Source organism: Poecilia mexicana, unplaced genomic scaffold (assembly GCF_051168715.1).
Source record: "Poecilia mexicana isolate PSO_F unplaced genomic scaffold, ASM5116871v1 scaffold_2, whole genome shotgun sequence".
NCBI classification, from domain to species: Eukaryota; Metazoa; Chordata; class Actinopteri; order Cyprinodontiformes; family Poeciliidae; genus Poecilia; species Poecilia mexicana.
This window is the reverse complement of record NW_028263371.1, coordinates 26,555,382-26,574,347: the sequence shown is the minus strand read 5'-3', so window position 1 is coordinate 26,574,347 and position 18,966 is coordinate 26,555,382. Positions and strand designations below refer to the sequence as shown.

The 18,966-nt window shown below is 40.9% G+C and overlaps 1 protein-coding gene across 1 annotated transcript; it reads right to left on the bottom strand.

Moving 5' to 3' along the window:
* Positions 1-11,245: 11,245 nt before the first annotated feature.
* On the bottom strand, positions 11,246-18,575 carry ndfip2 (Nedd4 family interacting protein 2). The gene is made up of 8 exons (XM_014991775.2): positions 18,372-18,575; positions 14,771-14,972; positions 14,409-14,539; positions 13,828-13,915; positions 13,599-13,723; positions 13,449-13,515; positions 13,257-13,362; positions 11,246-13,141 (listed from the first exon to the last, which is right to left on the bottom strand). The coding sequence occupies exons 1-7, from the start codon at positions 18,396-18,398 to the stop codon at positions 13,259-13,261; spliced, it is 744 nt and encodes a 247-aa protein (XP_014847261.1). The 5' UTR covers positions 18,399-18,575; the 3' UTR covers positions 11,246-13,141; positions 13,257-13,258.
* Between the last annotated feature and the right edge of the window lie 391 nt (positions 18,576-18,966).

The following is an 18,966-nucleotide window of genomic DNA, read 5'->3' as shown; positions in this document are numbered from 1 at the left end:
TTGAGCAACGGCTGTGCTGAGATCATAAGGTATCACGATCCTTTCCTCTTGTTTTAGACAACACATTTATAAGTGTCAACCACAAAAATGTGTGTGTTTCAAAAGAAATGGGGCAATGGTTTTTCAGCAAGAACCTCAACTGGAACAAGACTGAAGTTGTTTGTAGGTACATGAACACCTTTTTTTTTATTTAAGACGATATCTTTTTGGTTTAAAGCTGAGGCAAACCATTTTTATGTTCTCTCTCTTTCTCTCTCGCCTGGAGGAAGTGGAGATCTTGGGTCTGTCATGCAGCTATGAGAGCACTGCAAGCCACGGGATCTTGTTACCGTTCACAGGTGCGGCGCGCTGACAAGCTCACGATGACAGCAAAGCCAAGGTGCGCTCGAGTGTGTGCGCGCTCGCACATATGGAAGTGTTTTCCCAGCCTGAGGACAGAAATTTGTCAATGGCTGCAGAGATTGTCAACATGCCTGAAATTCCTCTAGACTCCAAACAACTGGTGACAAGTTTGGAGTTCTCCAAAGAAAGAGGGAGAGGCTCTCTCGCCAAAGTTTTCCACTCCGCAAGAGCAGGTGAAACTTTTCAGAAAATAAAGGGCCTACTGTTCTTCTGTACAGCCGTGATGTATGGAGAAGCTCAGCAGTACAAGTTTTAAAAGGCTTGATTGTGAGAAGTATCAAATTATCCAGAGGTACAGATCTCGTGATGAGAAATGGGTCATATGACAAACTAGTTAAGAGAAACTACAAAGTGAGGATTTCAAAGTGCTAACAGTCAAATTTAGTGGCAGCACCATTTTACTGCAGAGTTGTGCTCCTAGTGACATTGTTGTACTGCATAAAATCAATAGAAAACTAAAAATGAGGCACTGACTTTAACTTCCTCACCTTAAGTCGACAGCTACACAGTTTAAATTTGGGCACAGTTTGGCCAAATGTAAGGAGCTGAATTGTACCTGGTCAGGTCAATAGGATTTTTCAAAGAGAAGATGAACCTGCCTTTGTACTACACATGGTGTCTAAAAAAAGTTTCTAATCAAAATTTTCCATTATATTAATTAACCAAAACGCAGGAGTAATGGGCGGGAAAATGGCCAGATCAACTCGTCCTCGGGAACCAGACCATCTGAGCCAAAAGGAAATACTCAGTTGGATACTGAAGTGCCTACATGCACATATGGGATGTTGTTTCAACTTTATAGGTTCAGTAAAAATGTTCATAAAATTGTCCACAAGAAGTTCGGATACTGCTTCAAATAAATGTATTTAGGTCTTAAGGCCAACACTTGTAAGGCCACTTGAAAAGTCGTTTGCGAATTTAATGTTTATGGAACTTAGTCGAAGCATTCCAGCTCCACAGACCACGATTGCCTCATTGCCGGGACTCCAAAGTAAGAAGAGAAAACAAGACACACACTTCATATGTCATTTCTTGAGGAGCAGCTCTGCAGCTGGGCTTGGGCCAAAAGCAACAGAATGCCATCAGCTCGGTATGCCTGCCCGATTAATATAGAAAACAGAGTGCTTTACTGGGCCAATTTAGTGTAGAAGTGTGGCACTTTCCTGGTCGTTATGCTGTCCGTCAAAATAACGAGAGGGTTGGACAGAGCAGGGTAGAGGGAGCACTACTAGGATTCTGCTCAATTCCTTAAACTTTCATCACCAATCCGGTTTAATGGTGTCTCTGCAGAGATTGGCCGCTTTGCTTCACTTAAAGATATCGCCTTTCTGTGCAAGTCAAACTGTATCCATACCATCTGCTGAATGTTAAAGCCCATGATGCACTGCAGACCAATGCATACCTGCAGCAATGGTGAAATAGTTCTTCAGAGGTTCTAGGGTGTTGTGCCAAGAGTCGGTCAAGGAGTTGTCATGTTTGCCAACATTAGATCTTGTAATGTCCAACTCAGAAACTTACAGTGGATAACATGCAGGAGGCATGAGCAAAGGTAAGTGGGCATGTTATGAACCCTGACGTGGTTCAAGCTAACTAGCTAGTTAGCACAGGCAGTCTTGACCACTTCGTTTGTTAGCATAAACTTTGATTAGGAAACTACACACTGTACGGTACTTAAAGTTTTGTCAACAGGTCATAATTTTGAAATGTACTTAAAACGTTCATTGTTTGAGCTACCACAAATACACAAAATAGAAATACAAAAAAGTCAGGAAGCGCCATCATGGGTAGCAGGGGCTAGATTTCAGAGCGAATAGAAATCTAGCCATATCGCTACAGCTACTGTTCCACTTCCTGTTTCCCTTGTCTGAAGTGCCCATGATCAACTAAAAATAGCAAGTTTCATCCATAGAAAGCCTAACTAGCGACATCTTCTTTGGTCTAGTGTGGTTGATATAGCAATAAGCCTGACTATTGTGGGGCAAACGCAAAACGATGGAACGAAAGGCAGCTATTTTACCCATTTTTTTATTTCAAAGAATTATTCAGAATAATCCAAGTTCAGACTTTGCCATTTGTAGTATAAATATAAAGCAATTCGCCTTAGTACTTCACTTTTAACTGATCTGTGTGTACAGGCTTTCAGCCAAAGACTTGCATAAGGATATTTTTTTAAGAAGTTGTACAAAAACTGAGAGGAAGTTACTTATTAAGTATCTCGTCTACCTGTGCCAAGATAAGCTTTGTGTCTCTGCCACTTTAACCCCACCAATATCCTGTCTGTGTGTGCTCAGGAGTGGGCACGTGTGTTTTCCATGTTTCTCGGAAGGCCGCAGAGCAACATTTCCTTTATGCTTCGACTCGCACACAGTTGAGAACACACATTCGCCCGGTCCCTCTGCCTTTTTGGAGCCTGCGCAGGGGGAGCCGCAAGCCATCGCCATAAAGTTTGCTGTTGACATCGACAAAGCAGCCTCTGTTCTTCCTTTAACGCCCCCCGTCCTTCTCTCCCTCGCTCCCTCCCTCCCACCGCAGCTCCCCTGTCCTCCCTGCAAGCATTTCATTGCTTCTCCCTTCGATATGCCACTCTCGCCTCACTGTTCCTCACTGCCTCTCTCCTTTCTGTCTTTATGTCAACCCCCCCGCTGCCACTCTCCCTCCGCCCTCCGCCCTCCATCCTCTCTTTGGCTCTCTTCCCTCCTCACATTTCGGATGTGGGGCAAGAGAAAAGGAAACAGCGCCAAGCTCTGTTTGACAGGGAGAGAGCAGGGGCAGGGACTGAAGCAAAAGGAGCCTTTTCAGGGGATCCATGTGAATGTTCGAGTGCTTTCCGAGTGGTGACAACGGCAGCCACACCTCTAAATCAGGAAGATTCTGTTTACACTTCACGACTGCTATAGGTGTTCGATTGCGTAGATTTTTATGTGCTACGACATTATTGATTTTGCTACATTGGCAACGTGTTCATCGCAGAACTGTGTTCAAAGGGTGCAACAGTGAAGCACCTCTATGCCTCGTTTCTACTGAGCGATGCACCACGGGTCAGCACCGTTTTATGACAAAATAGCGTACCGCACCAAGCCGACCCGTTGTCGTAACTCTCAGTGGAATCGAGGCAATAGACGATCGTTGAAGCTTTTACGGCTGCAATTAAAAAGAGAAGAACAATGCATAATTGTGAGAGGCTTAGCATTAAAAATAATTTACTTCTGTTTCACAGAGAACCAAAGACAATAATTATGAACTTTTTTTTTTTGCATGAGGCTCTAATGATAGGCCATCCTCAATCATCACTTCCAGATTTAACATTTTTATGAGCCAATTATTGGTCAGCGATGATTTAATAGATTGCACGTACAACGAAGTGCCAACAAGACTATTTCTAGAAGATGAGAGACAACCAGACGTAAACCTGGGCCAGAAATACCTGCCTATGGGGTGTACGGAGGGGGAAGGATTCTGTTTTATGTGTTTGTAATCAATGCTGACCCTTTGTCCTACTTGAATGTCCTTCAAGTAGGACAAAAAACCCAAATATACATCCAGACTTAAAATTAAATGGAGACAACACAAATAGAATCCCTGAATCAAGAGGAAAATGTTTTTCAGGGTTCCGACATCTCTCAAATCAAGATTCAGAGTTATCTGTGCTTCATAGCACATCTTTCAAAAATAAATATAAAAGTTCACACTGAGTTTTCATCAATGGTCTTTAAATAGGGAACCTACACTAGTTCCCCATTTCCCTGTAAAGGAAGAAAGACAGTAGAAAAGGAAGTATGGGTTAAGGAACTGAACAGAATTAGGCCAGAGGGAAGAAATAAGTGGTTTTACTGATTGTTAGAATTTGTTTACTTTTAGTCGAGGGAGGTAGAGAAGATTTTAGCAACCATATATGATATTTTGATGCCAGTATTGTCAGAATGTGCATGTGATGACCTGTGGTAATCCTAGTAATGCGCTGGAAAAAAAATTTGATTTGCAAAACAAGCTGAACTGAAAATAATACGGCTCCTCGCTCAGCCCAGAGTGAAGTCATCCGGCTGCATGGATTGATTGATGTGATGGGCAGCGGGGATGAGCGAGGGGAGATTGTAGGTCAGAATGTAAAGTTGGAATTAATTAGGGCCCATCGCAGGGCAAGTGAAAGGCTCATTGTTATCGGGAACAGACTGCAAGGAGGAACAATCTGGGCTTTGTGCTACAAGTTTACCTCTCTGTCCTCTTCTTTCTCCCTCACTTTCCCTCCGCATACACCAGATAGATGGTATGGAACGCCGGTGGGATTTTTCTATTTGTGTAGAAATAGTTGGCTATTTCTATGCAGAACATCCAACTTGTGTAGAATTCGCCAGACCTGTCACTATAAATTTTCTTGGACAATAAATTGTCCCAAAAGTTATTGCGATAAACGATAACATTTGTGTTTTGCATCAATAATGCAAGAGCACATTCTTGAAGATCAATACATTTTACATTCTAATGAACATTTAACACTGGAAGACATTTCAAATATCCAAAATAAATAAACAAAAACAACAAATGTATCTCTGTAAACAGTACCGACAACCTTTAAAGGAGTCTGACTCTTTATCTCTTTGCTTCATGTAGGTCTATAAATTAGAAAGGCTGAGGAACCTCTCCTCCCCATTGACATCTTGATAAGTGGAAAATTGAGCTGGAAATGGAACTGCCAAAGGTCTACCAAGACTCCTCACCCTGCATAATTGCAGCCTCAAAGCTTGCAGTAATTAATCTTTGAGAAAACGTGTCAAATTATTAATAGGGCCCTTAAGTGATGGCCCTGAAAGGAGGCCACTGTTCTGAAACGAGCGCGAGAGAGGGAGAGCGCGCAGGCATTTTGGAGGGGCTGTTTACTGTGAAAATACGAACAGGTCGCTCTCCAGGAGTTCCACGACTCCACGTGTCAAGGCTCTCCACACGCGGACGACTTGAAGGGAGTGCGAGTCTCTCCGGAAACCAGGGAGAAAGTGAACTCCTCAGTAGACGCTACAAGGATGATTGATTTTTGTCAACACACCGAGTGCTGTGTGGTTTAAGGATGTTCTGCTTCACATATGACCACCCTAGCAACTGTAGTCTCCCACTCCCTACCCTACTGTGCCTCTTGATCCGCCCTCTGTTGCCACCGAACACAACGGACATTGTTCTCACTAGCCGATCAGATCTTGCCGTCCCATTCTCAATTTTCAATGCTATAAGTCCTCAGAATGTACAGTGCCACAGTCTTCAGGGTTTTCTTTTTATTATGAGTTGATGTGACTGATTCGGATTATTCCATAGCTGGAGGAAGAAGGGACGCCTTCCTGTGAACAAGCTGACACAATTTCCGTCGTGTAACTAACGTACAAAACTAATTTACACTTATCTAGTGTAGTAAGATAATTTCAGTAGAAATAAGATTGAGTTTTTGAAGTGCAGTCACTGCAAAACCAATCGCAAAAAAAAAAAGAGTACTAGCCTTTTGGTGGTTGGAAAAGAGATAGCGTGGATCCATTTTTAGTCACCTCTAAATTTACCGTGCCTTTGATTTGACAAACAATGCACAAAAGGTTCAGTCAATTCCAGGAAAAAATGAAAGTAAACTCCCTTTTCCTTTGGAGAAATATCACTACAGAAGAATTCACCCTCAAAGATCAGTTCCACGGTCAGATTAAACAGTCCGTCTTCAAAGAGGTCTCATTGAGAAACCCTGTCTTCCAAATAAATTCCCTTATAGTCACAACACACGTCCTGTTAACCATCTCCTGCTAAGTTTCACATCTTTTTGCATGTAAACAACATGTACATAGGTTGTGTGTACTTCCCATACTTCTGAAATGTCAAGACATGCATCCTAAAAAGTTGCTCCAAACCCTTTTCTTTCTGTCTGAACCAAAGACGCCTCAAGACCCGGTTGTTTTGTTGCGACTCCTGAATGGAGGCGTGTACGTGCATGTGAACGCCGAAAGCGGAACAACAGAGCTATTCTGTTCTTCCGCAACACAGTGTTTCTTGCCCACTTGAAAGCAGCGCTGCCTTGTGCCAAAGAGATTACATATTTCCTCTCTTACTGCCACGGGGTTAAGAAGCTTTGCTCTCGTGTGGGTGACTGCTGTTACGAGTCAGCGAAGGGCTCCATGCTGCAGATCTAAGAGCTACAGTTTTCAACCCTTGTTGCAAAATTCACCTTTTAGCTCTCTGGGTTATAAAAACAAACCGAAAATGACTAAATTACTAACTCTGCCTAATTAAAAAAAACAACAATAAAAATTTTTTGCCCTGCTGTCATGGAAACATTAAAGTTGAGATATAGCAAATTGATAACTTAACTGAAACTTGATCAGATCTCTAATTTATCACTTATAAATATGTGGTTACTTTCCAGTGGGTTATTTTGAGCTTCAACAGAAAACCATCAAACCACAAGTCTTTGATAAACATGGTCACCATTAAAGTTTTCCACCCACTGACTTTCTGTTCGAGTAGAAACAGAAGGCCAACTCCTCCAGCTAGGTCAGCAAGCCTAGTCTTACATAAACCATTTAAAAAAATAATAAAATAATGAACAATCATTGCAAATTTAAAAAGCGAGTAGATTGAGTATATTGCTCAGATTTAAACGTACACTTTAGTTAACAAAAACCTCTCAAGGCAGAGGATGCAAGAACATTTAAGGTTTACTTGTCATATAATTATTTTATAATTTTATTTTTCTTTTAGCATGGCCCTAATACTCTGTTGTAGCTGCTAAAGTTTCATGTCTAAAATAGAATCTACAGAAGAAAATTATGTCCGTCAGAAACTGTGTGGCATTGACAGCACCACCTATTGGCATGGCATAGGTACTGCAGTGTTTTGGTTCGTGTTTGGTCTCCCTGAGTGGATCAAGATGTACGCATGGTCGTTTCCATTAGCCATATAATTGCACAAATTGCAATTCCGAAAATAAATTTACCAAATGGAAACACGGCAATTTACGTTTTTCTCTTTTTTTTAGGCTAGGATGACGTGGTTCTTCAGCTGTATCGACATTAGTGTATTTTTCCAAAACCGCAATGGAGACATTTTTTCCACATCACAAGAGTCGTGGTCAGCTGAAAAAGACGAAGAAGATGACAGGAAGTGGTAGGAATTGATGGCGCAGCATATTTTTTTTAATGACGTTATTTTTTAAATGACATTGAATCACGTTTCTTCTCCAATGGCTCAAGCAGCCTCAAATTTGGCTTCCGCAGCACTTCTGCTAACAAGATCAATCTAAGCATATGTTTTACAATAACAAATATAGGCATATCGCATATCTATGCATTTGCTCATGTAAATGATAAAAATATTTTCTACCTCAACAACACCCAGCTCAAACACTAAACGGCTTTATGAAAAAAAACATAATTAGACTCTAATTAGCTGCTAATTAGAGTCACACCCGGTAAACACGCAGTAACACGGTCTTGCGTACACAAACTACAATCATATTAAAACCCAACCTCGCCATACAATGTGCAAAACTCACTGAACTAGCAGCCAGAAATGACAAAAAAAACAAAAAAAACATAGCTTATTCCACAAAGCTAAAAACATAAATTTAGTCCTACCTAGAGATGGGCCATCTGAAGCGAGGCTTCAAGGCGTGTACCGAGTAGAAAGGGGACGTGTCAGATGAAGCACCGCGGTTTTCAAAACAAAAGCGCGCTGAGCCGTGCTGGTTCATGGCTGCTTGTAGGTCATTTGGTCGCATCAGAGGAGAATATGTCTTCAGTGGCCAAAATAAAAGAAACATTGACCAACATATTTGATGTGTACTTCACTCTTGTATTGCTTCAAAACGTTCACCTGGAATTTTATCAAGCAATGCCTTTCCAAAAACGTCTATGCTGAATGTTTTATGGAATGAAATTTGGTAGAGTAAGTGGTCAGAACCTGTACTGTGAATTGCTAAAGGTTCTGGATTTCAACTGCATGGTTTCAATAAAAATCCACATTACGCAAAGTATTCTATTTATTTATTTTTTCACTGTGTGCCATTTGTATTTGCTCTTACTCAGTAATACAATTGTTGATTTTTAGAGTATTCTCTGGAATATTACCTGTTTTGATACCTGAACCAGTCAAATGCACCTTGTAGTTCCTCAGATGTATGGAATTCATTGTGGGGGTGTCATTTTCGAGAACTATCAAAAACAAAAATCTCCCAAAAGATTTTCTGGACTTTTGCTTAGTGGAATATCAAAGTCAATATAGGAGACAGAGCTACTGAGGAACTTCTCAGAAACACTAAACAGATAGATTGTATTTTAAAACCCCCGACGAACAAGCTAGTTTTACAACATGACCAAGTTACCATGTGGTTTCTTGTATTGGTGCCACACCTAGCAATAAAATCAACACTTTGTGCAAAAATGTACGAAAATAGAACGCAAAAATATCTGCCAATAAAACATGACCCCTGTCTGCCTTTGACGACTAGCAGAATTCCACAAACATTGGAAAGCTCCAACATGGACAGGCTGAGCAGTGGCTACGCAGCTGAGGGCTGCAGATATGCTGCTGACAGAGACTGTCGGCGCAGTTCCCTGCATTTTTAATTTTTTTTCTCTGCGCATGTCAGGGTTTGCTCTGGGCCCTCCTCAAAGGATCCCACCTGGTCAGAACGAAGACGAGATGAACTCAGATAGAGCGAGGGGAAAGCTTGGAAGCGTGAAGAGGAATGAGGTCAGTAGGAGGAGAGAACTTCGTTGGGGAATGTCTGCAAACTGGAAGAGTTATGTAAATGGGCCCGCCATTAAGACCCTCAAAAAGAAAGAGGCTAGAATGGGGCCGGGGGGCAGGAGAGCTACGTGAATGGACTTTTCTGTCCTTTTTCTTCAAGATGCAAACATTTTCTAATGCTTAAATAGCATACTTTTGTCCCTCCTAGCTTTGACGTCTGCTGTCAGGAGTATTAAAGTATTTACTTTTATTTTTTTTAAAAGTAAAAAGTGCTGACAGGTATCCAGTAGAGCTTTGTAGTTCAAACCGGAAAAGAAGAGCAACATCGGCATTTTGCTGAAAATCAGTAGCTTTCATCCAGTCATTGCAGGAATGAAAGTCTGATTTATTACCTCTGTTTTCCTCAAGTCCAGATGTCAACAGGGGCAAGACAAACACGTCCTGGTCAAAAGTCTTATATTCTTTGGAATGAAACACAAGTGAAAGGCTGAGGACTTCAAATCTAGTCATCCTCTACTACCGCCATCTTACTTCGTCATGATCTGACCCATAAAAGACTACAAAATCATGCAGGTTGTTCAGCCTTAAATGACTTAACACCCTGATTCATCCTCGATTGAAATATTCCTGTTAGCAAGTCATGATAGATTTAAGATTAGTCTACAGCAGAAGTCTGTGGTCAGAGGCCTCTTCAATTTAATTGCAGCACCAACTGCTGTCGGATATCCTTCCACCCCACAGCAACTCTGTAAAGACACTTGGATACAAGTTACATTTAGTTTGGCTGTTGATTAATAAAGTATGTTTGAATTTATCTGGTTATGGGAAATGAAAGTGTGTGAATACTGCCCTCTTGTGGCGAAAGGTAAATTCTGCTTAAAACAGCAGCATTAATTTTGACTTTAGTTTGTCTAAACTAAAATAGTTTTAGTTGGAATTTAGTCATCACAATTGCTTTCATTTTAGTAGATTAATCATAATAAAATTTTAGTCAAATAAAAAATATCAATTTGTCTGACCTTGCTTTGAAGGTCAGAGAAATGAATGATTCAGCAGCATGTTACGTTTTAGCTGCTTACCGACAGATTACATTAACAATAGGCAGAAATGTCATACACCCACTTACACCTGCATCTAGTTTTGTCTCGTCATGTCTTAGTCACAAGCTTAGTCAAAGAGCCATGTTATTTTTGTCATCATCTCATTGCCATGAAAGAAGCGGTGTCAACTACATAGTCTCATTAACAAAATCAACACCGCAAAGCAGCCACTTGTAGAATTGCAATCAATAATCGCATTGCTGATCAAAATGTCACTGCTATACCCGTTTCTTCACTTCGCTGACACTTAAAGCGTTCACTAAGCTTTTGTTTTATTTTAGGCAGGCAGCAGTGATAATAGGTGTCCTTAAATGCTGGTGCTTGAGCACACAATGACCTAACCGCAGAAGGAACCAAGGAGTGGCCCTAAATGGAGACCTTGTGCCACTTAAAGCACCATTATATCCAGTTCAGGAGTCCTAGCATCTTTCACTGGGACTTTTAGTGGGACGCACTAAAAGTTAAACAAAAATAAAAATGAGAGCTAAAACTGCTCATATATATATATTGGCAATACTGTCAACCAAGTTGGTCTCTGAAGTGTTTTCAAAGACGTGCATAAAAGGTGGATGTTTGTACCAGAATAAAGCTTTCAGGAGGAAAAAATTTGTCAGAAGTGAATAAGTGATCTCTGACTCCATCTAGTGGTGAAGACAAGTCATTTTGCAACAATAAAGAGACAAAACACGAATTTTAAAACCATTTGATTACTGAAGGCATTCCTTATTGCTCTCAAAAAAAGAAAAGGTTTCTACCGGATGACAAGACAAGGAAACCAAACTACCATCACATACTCTGTGCTCATTTCTTTATAGTTTTGTTTAGTTGAGAATAAAACAAAAGTGAGTCCTGATCCTGGGCACTTAAGAGTTTAAATTAGACATTATGTAGCAAATACTTGGGTTAGACACCAACTAAACTCAAGATTGGACACATTTTTTCAGCAAGAGTGGTTGGCCATTGTGGAACCAGGAGTTTGACCGCAAAAACATAATATAGAAAGGTGCAATGATTTTCAGAAACATAACACAATATCAGTGGCAGGCTTTTGAACTTTATTGGCATGTTTTTTTGTTTTTCTTTTTTGCAAGATCTGTCATTTTATTTCCAGTTATAGTAAATGCATACCAACTGCTTGAGATGATTTTCTGAGTCTTGTCTCAGAGAAATAACACCCCTTACTTACCATATTTACAAAGACAAACATGGATTTGTAGATTAATCCTAACATTACCCAGCCAAACTAGTTCAGGTGGGTAAATCATGCAGTATAGCTCTAATTCACTGAAAGTCCTTGATATTGCTGAAGGAGGCTGGATTAAGTTATGACCAGTCAATTTTTGAAAACAAAACAAAAAAAAAAAGGTTTGGCAATTCTCAAGCTGTCACAGTTCAGGTTAAAAGCAATCAAACAAGACACATAAATATTATTTTTGACAAATAAAAAGTGCAAAAGGCAGATTATCCTTTTGGGATGATTAAGAATTCCAGTTTAAAAAAAAAAAAAATCTTGGATGGCTAAGAGACAATGTATTTTTTCTACCCCCACATCAAGTTTAGCAGATTCACAAATCTTCTTGTACATCAGAACTTCAAAGTGCAAATATTATAAAATGGCATAAGCTTGTATATATACATTTCATTTAATGAAAAGGAAAAATAAAAATCAAAACTTTATCCTCTTCTAATGAGGTTCCATTTCATCTTCTCAGGCTCCAGTCAAAACATGACCGTACACCAACCCTCGACTTCATCGCCGTCACGCTCGTGGATCGCCTCAACACCTGCTGCTGTTCTTTTATTAAACAAAGCCGCGCCTCGTCTCCACTCAAAAAAGGTGGAGTTATTAACACCCAAACCGAGATCCGTCCGCGTCGCGCAGATCAAGTCAGCTCGGCGTTTCTTCGCGACGTTCTCGTTCTTCTAAACGGTCCTCAGCCTGCGGTGGTTAAAACGACTCGACTAAATCTACTTCAGTAACGCACGACCTTACAGCCACGATAACTAAAATTCATTACAGCTAAATTGCATAAGACTCTTGCACTCCAAAGAGCGTTTTCGAAACAAAACCGAGAGAGGGAAAAAAGAACAAAAAAAAAAAAAAAGCAAAGCACTGTTTGCGAACACGCTTCTCCATCCACAGCACCAGAAAGCTGACCTGATGAGACCTTGTGCAGCTTAAAACACTGTTTTATCCAAAAATATACTTCATTGATTAGCTCTTTTTAACTTGCATGTTCTCAAGAACAAAAGCATGGATGACAAAAAGTGTGTCTTGAAGCGCAAGAGTCGAGATTAACTTGGCGTACGCTGTGAAATTATCAAGTCCGAAAGCTTTAGAAGCTGAATCTATTTTATAGTGAAGAAGTCTTGAAAGGTTTGAAAACTGCGGCCCTGTTTATCCAAATGGAGGTTTGTTCTCGTTGCATTCTGGGCTCTGCATCTCTGGATTGGTTTTACCGTAAAACAATGTTACATCACCATTAAAGTAAGACTAGTTCAGACCGTTTGACACCTACTTTTTCTGTGGACGACAGAGACACGCTTCTGAGGGCAACAGGAACTCTTGTTAACACTGAATATGCAAAACTAAATTAAATTTGACAGATTAAACTCGTTTGAATAAATTCCTTCATTTTTGTGAGATTGTTTTTCCCCGTTGTGCTTCGTGAAACACGACGAGCAAGCCCGACGAAAGCAAAAAAAGGCGGATTTGGAGGAGAGAATGAAAATTCATCTTTTTTTTTTTTGGCTCAGTTCAGAAGCGCAGACTTCCTTTAGAGTGGGTCAAATTGTTCTAGAAAAGATGGGTTAAACTGGTAACACTTTCTCCATTCCTTCCCCGCTTCCTCTCGTCACTGTCGGGCTCCTCTGTCAGGTCATGCGAGGGAAGGAACTGCGCTGGAAAGGAATGCTGGCGGCATGGAAACCTGGAGGAAGAGAGCACCACTAACACATCAGTGCTGTAGTTTGTCTTTTAATCCAGCAGAGTGCGCACTTTAGTCAAACAAAAGTGGCAATATTTGCGTTTCCTTCTAGGCTTACTTTCAGTATAGGAAGAAGAGGCGTGTTCTGTGCGACGTGGCCATGTTTTCTGACATGTTGCGTACTTTCAGGTAGTTCACAAATCCTCTGAAGAACAGCAGGAGGCCTGAGCAGAGAGAATAAGTTAGGCTTTTAATTTTTTCCACCTGGTTTTTCATCGTTACCCTCGACTGAGACGATGGAAATACTGACCTAGCAACAGGAAGATCCACCAGAGCCAGTATTGGCCGTTAAAGTAGCCAGTGAAGTAGTCTGAGAACTGAACAAACCAGGAAAAGTTCAAAACACATTCAACAATTTCAAAAAAAAAAAAAAAAAAACTCATTTTTGAATTTAACATACCCTGACAATGAGTATCCACTTAATGAGCGAGAGGCCGAAGCCGCAGATGGCGCCGTAGCGACCGGCGATGGTATTGGTCAGACAGAACGACAGACAGAAGCCAATCCAGTTGAAGAGAAAAGCCACTGGAGGAATAAACACACCACTAGTGCTCTGTTGTAGCAAACAGTTTGCGTTTTTCTTTTTTTTTCTTTTTTTGTTTGTTAGTTCGTTTCCGTGGAAAACTCACTGAAAAAGGCCAACATGAAGATCCCGTCATTCCCGACTCGGAGCTGATCAGCGTCGCTGAAGTCATCTCTCGGGGGGAAGTCATCGTCCTTTAGGACACAAACAAAATAATAAAAAAAAACTTCAGGGACACAGGAGAGAAAATTTGACAGAAAGTGGCCACAAAAAAAAAAACAAAATCAATAGATGCAATACAAAACATGTTTGCCCTTCTTCGCTCTTTGCCCCCATTTCAGTCTACCACTCCACAAAGTCCGTCTGTCTGTCAGGGATATGGTGTTTAATTTGATATCTTTTAGTTCTTAAAATAATATCCTGTATGACAAAGTGTTAGGGCCATGCTACAATTACAAGAATAGTGTCATAAAATGACACGAATAAAGTCATAGTGGTATGAAAGTCATAAAATTCTGAGAATAAAAAGTCATAATATTACAAGACTTAGTAAACAGTGTGGCCCTAATACTATGTCATAATCCTGAACTTGACAAAGTCTTGTTTGCGGTTCGTCTTAGTTAAAGGAATGTTTCCCTCAAAATTGAAAGCAAACAGTGACTAGAAAGTCTGGGTGTGGCTCGTTACCCGGGGCAACACCTCCACGGCGGAGGCAGCCAGGGCGGCTGCTTTAGCCTTTTCTGCTTCATCGTAGGTTGGCAGTGACGTGGCGACACTGTAGGGCGGAGGAACGGGGAAGTCACCCTGGAAGCTGGATTCTGTAAAAACAGCAGATGACGAGATGCCTCAGTTAATAAAACAGAGAGAACCACGTGCAGAGCCTGAAACCACAATAAAGAGGTGAGGCGGTGTAAGAAATTGGCATGACTCAACGGTCTGAACGCTGCAAAAAAAAAAAAAAAAAAAAAATTAAATCCTCTGTAAGCTGAAAACACGCAACCCTGGGAAGACATTTAGAGGAGCTCTAAGGTAGAACGGAAAAGCAGTACCAGGCGCCGCAGCGGTTGCCCCCAGGTCGATGGAGGCGTACGGAGGCGGCGGTGCGTCAGCCTCGCCCGCTGAGGGGGCCGGGGCTGCGCCGGCCTGAGCCTCCCTCTGGTCCGGGCCGGACGCGTCGGCTCTGGCTGATGCAGAAGTGCAGGGCTGCTGCTCTACGCTGGAAGTCTCTGAAGAATCTTCCTCATTGTGAAACTGCAAAAGAAGACGAGGTTTTAGAGTTGTAGGCGCGAGTCCATCATCTGATCATCTGCGGCTGCTCCAGGGGGCGACCCTCGCTCGTCGCCGGGACGCTTGGTGGACTTAGCAACGCAGCACCAGATAGTATTTTAGCAACAACACGGGACTGTTTTTAACTCGTCAGCAGCTGCCTGGAGGCAACAATTTGGTTTTGACATTACAGAGCTGAATCAGGTTATTGTTCTGGACTTTGGTTCTTATAAACGTGTTATAGACTTGCGGCTGCGGTTGGGATCGTCACCCTGCTGAAAGACCCGTTTCTGAACACTCAATACCACAAACAAAAATGTTTTTACTTTCTTTTTATTATTAATTTTAAAATTATATCGTGATTACTATAACTCTGCATATCCATGAGTTCTACTAGGCTGCAACTGGCCGTGTCTGCAGTGGTTTTTTCAGTTCTACCTGCTCAACAATAAACTATTTGCTAAAATAAAATCAGTAGATCATAACTGCCAGATCCAATACATAGAAAGTGTGTCACACTGTTCAGTTAATTAAAGATATTATTAAAAAATTTGGGGGTAATCAATTGTATTCTGTTTTCTTGGAAAACTGACGAACAAAATTATGTCAAGGGCTGCAAATGGCCCACGGGCCACACTTTGACCACCCCTGGTCTAGATATTCTGCTTTCAGCCACTTTAATTTATTTTTCTTTTCATGGATGGCATTACAGTGGAATACATTGTACTTTATTTTAACACAATCAAGTCTAACAGTCTTTGTAACTTAAAAACTCATTTTAAAATATGAAATAAAAGCCTTGTTTACATTTTTAACATGACTTTGGACATGGTTAGGCAACAATTTTTTTCCCAAAACTAAAAAAAAAAAAAATCAATCAGTTAAAGAAAAATGCTTCTTCACATTATCATTTGTCCAGAACAGAATGTTCGTCCCGAGAAATGCAGGTGCGACGAAAACTGAACCGCATGCAGCTAATCAGTGAATGAAGCTTGCTTGTGCATCCAAGAGTCGTCTGCTGACTTGAGTCTATTAATTTTTTTGTCAGAGGCGAGAGCCAAACACCTTCTGAAATTACAGAGAGGCGACCGGGATGTTATGGGAATCTGGAAGGTCAACAATCAGGAGGGAGATTACCAAACTCAAGTGGAGTGGAGGGGGAGGGTTTCTGCGTCTAACAGTCGGCAAACTTTTGACGAATCACCGCGTTCCGCTTTCAAACTGATCCACAAAAGAGGCTAAAGATTATCATTGCCGTTGGTTGGCTCGCATCTGGCTTTGAGGACGGCGCCGACGTCATTTGGAGCCGCAGATAATCGCAAAATAAACTGCTGATATAAACCAAAGATTAACTAGAAGGGCGCTCAGGGAGCAGAGTCCTGAGCCAAGGCCGGCGCCCTCTCCTCCGCCCGCCTCCTCCGCCGCTAGTGAATCACACTGACACACACCTCCACCTCTCGCTGTCGCCACGCCGGGAAAACGAAAGTGACCGAACCGGTCCGGCCTGTCAAGTCTTCAAATTCCTACGTCGAGAAAAAACCTCAAAGAGTTCTGGAAACTCTTTATGTTGTCACTGTAAGTTGCTGAAGTTTCAAACAGAATCTTGATGGTGTGACAGGAAAAACGATTAAAGAAGTGAATTCTCCAGTTTGAAGTTTTTTTTTCCACAAAGTAAAGCAACGGCAAGCTTGTGGTTTACCACCTCTGCATATTGGGGAAGCACCATTTTTATCGCTGCTGTGACTAATATCCGAGCAGTTTTTAAAAGAAATGCTGTCATGTTGAAAACAAGAACTCGTGTTTTACCTCTTCAGTGAGTAAATACGTGGAAATATTTATTTTCAGACATAGTTCCATTAATCGGCGAGTGAATGATCGGCCAACGTCTGGCTGGGAATCAAGGACAAAGCCTTATTTTGGGAGGAGGGGGCTGCGGGGGGTTACATAAGATATTAAACAGCATAGCCACAAGCCTCCTCGTGTGTCTAAATCCGACTGAAACCGAACAAATACTTAACAGGAGGGACGGGATGTGGTGAGGAGAACAACTGAACCCCAACAAAACCCAATGCGACGAGCGTTTTTGTTGCGTTATTCCTGGAATACGAGAGGCTGTTGCAACCCCCTGGCTTTGTTTGGTCATGAAACGTTAGAGCGCACACTCGCTACAGGGGTCACACCGGAATCTGTGAGGATTGTCAGTCCAAACACCCACATGCACGACTGCAGGTATCCGGACACGAAAACAAAACGTCTCCGTTTGACATTTGAAAGTGGCTCTGAGGGATTATTTCACAGCTTTAAGAGAGTGTGGGCATTAGATCCAGCTCCAAGTGCATAATTATTATCAATACACTTCCACAGTAGAAGTGTGGAAGTGTATAGATATAGATGATATTAACTATAAATATAGTTGATAAATTGCATTTTGTGCATATTGGCTTTTGTAGCTTTGTTTCCATTCTTATTTGCAAACTCCAAAAGAGATTCAATTAAGTTGCTACATCTTATGAATATATTAAGCAACAACTTGAACTTGTTGCAATTCACTTCTACTAAAAAGCTCTTTTTAAGCATGTGAGCTTAGCTTCTGTTGGATGAGTAATAGCTTTGTCAGCTTCAGACTTCACAGAAAAACAGGAAAAAAAAAACACCCGGTCAAAAGCCTGATTGGTGCATTTCTATATGCATTTTGACATCTGCACCGTGTAATTTCAAAGCTAGACAATGCGGTTTACAAGGTAGACCTAATTTAAAGTGATACTAGGGCACCTAAGCAAAGGTTTTGAAATAACTTGGTTACCCCGACCTCACTTTTTTTTTATTTTTTATGAAAGTAGAAGAGCACTGAAAAATAACCCTGTACCTTATCAACTAGTTCTCTGTGGTTCACAGTAAAAAACGCGTTAACCATTTTAAGACCTTATCGCCTCTTCTCGGAAGCTTCAGAAATTACATTTTAGCTAGCATGCTAATTAATTAGCATCCTAAACCGCAAAGCCAACTTTGAGATAGCTATATGGTCCCGTGTTTTAACAATAAATAAAAATAACAAAACATCAGGTTACATTTTTGAGAAATGTATCAGAGCTCAAAAGATTTATCCAATTAATTTTAGCTGGCTAAGTGGGTAACGTTAGCCTAGAAAATCCGGAAGTGGTTTGTTAAAGACTAGCTAAAACATTTTTTTTCGACAGTTTGAAACAAATTATGTCAAAAGTAAAATATTTTTGAGGATATATGACGTTGAGGTGCTGTTAGAAACGTTTAGAAAAGGACAACATAATGTTATCGATTTCATGCTGTATTTTCCGCAAGGCCTTGTTTGTTGTTAGGCCGATTTGTTCAAACTGTTTTGATCTGATGTCGCTGCGAACAACTCACCACTTGGTAACGGCTTGCTGGGTCCATCCCGACGTGGTTCAGCTGGCGAGGAAACCAGCTCAGTAAGCAAAGAGGGGAATCTGACCTGCCTTTCCTCAGGCGGTTTCTGTCACGGAGAGAGACTTGGGTCTGAACAAATGCGAGAAGAGCTGAAAGCAGTGCGAGAAATGGCTGCACCCTCGACGCACTCGCTTGGAAAAATACTCCTATCAGTAGTGCGCCAAGCTGCCAGAGGCAGTCACTATTCAATTTAACAACATCCGGTTTGATGTTTCAAAATAAAACACGGTCGCCATACAAAATATCTAAATTGCAACAGAAAGTTAACTTATTTTAACGATTCAGTTCAAAAACTGTTTTTTTTTTTTATTCAGAAATGCTGTTTCGTGTGCCTACAGGGACATACGGTAAACATAAGACAGATCATAATTGCTTTCAATGCTTTATAAAATGTTATTGATTTTATAAAACATAAACATTTTACTAGAAGTTAGATTTAGATGTTTTATCACTAAAATTAACAGAATTTTAGAAATAAAGTCTTTGAGTATGTTACTATGTTTGTAATAAAACAAGATCAGATTTCCTTTCTATA

What these genes read in the sequence shown, in the direction of transcription:
- ndfip2 (XM_014991775.2), bottom strand. Translation starts at nt 18,398, where the DNA reads ATGGACCCAGCAAGCCGTTACCAAGTG. An exon ending in GGCAACCGCTGCGGCGCCTG is followed by an intron (nt 14,540 to 14,770) that starts GTACTGCTTTTC and finishes CTGTTTTTACAG; the next exon opens with AATCCAGCTTCCAGGGTGAC. An exon ending in GTGGATCTTCCTGTTGCTAG is followed by an intron (nt 13,363 to 13,448) that starts GTCAGTATTTCC and finishes CTCTCTGCTCAG; the next exon opens with GCCTCCTGCTGTTCTTCAGA.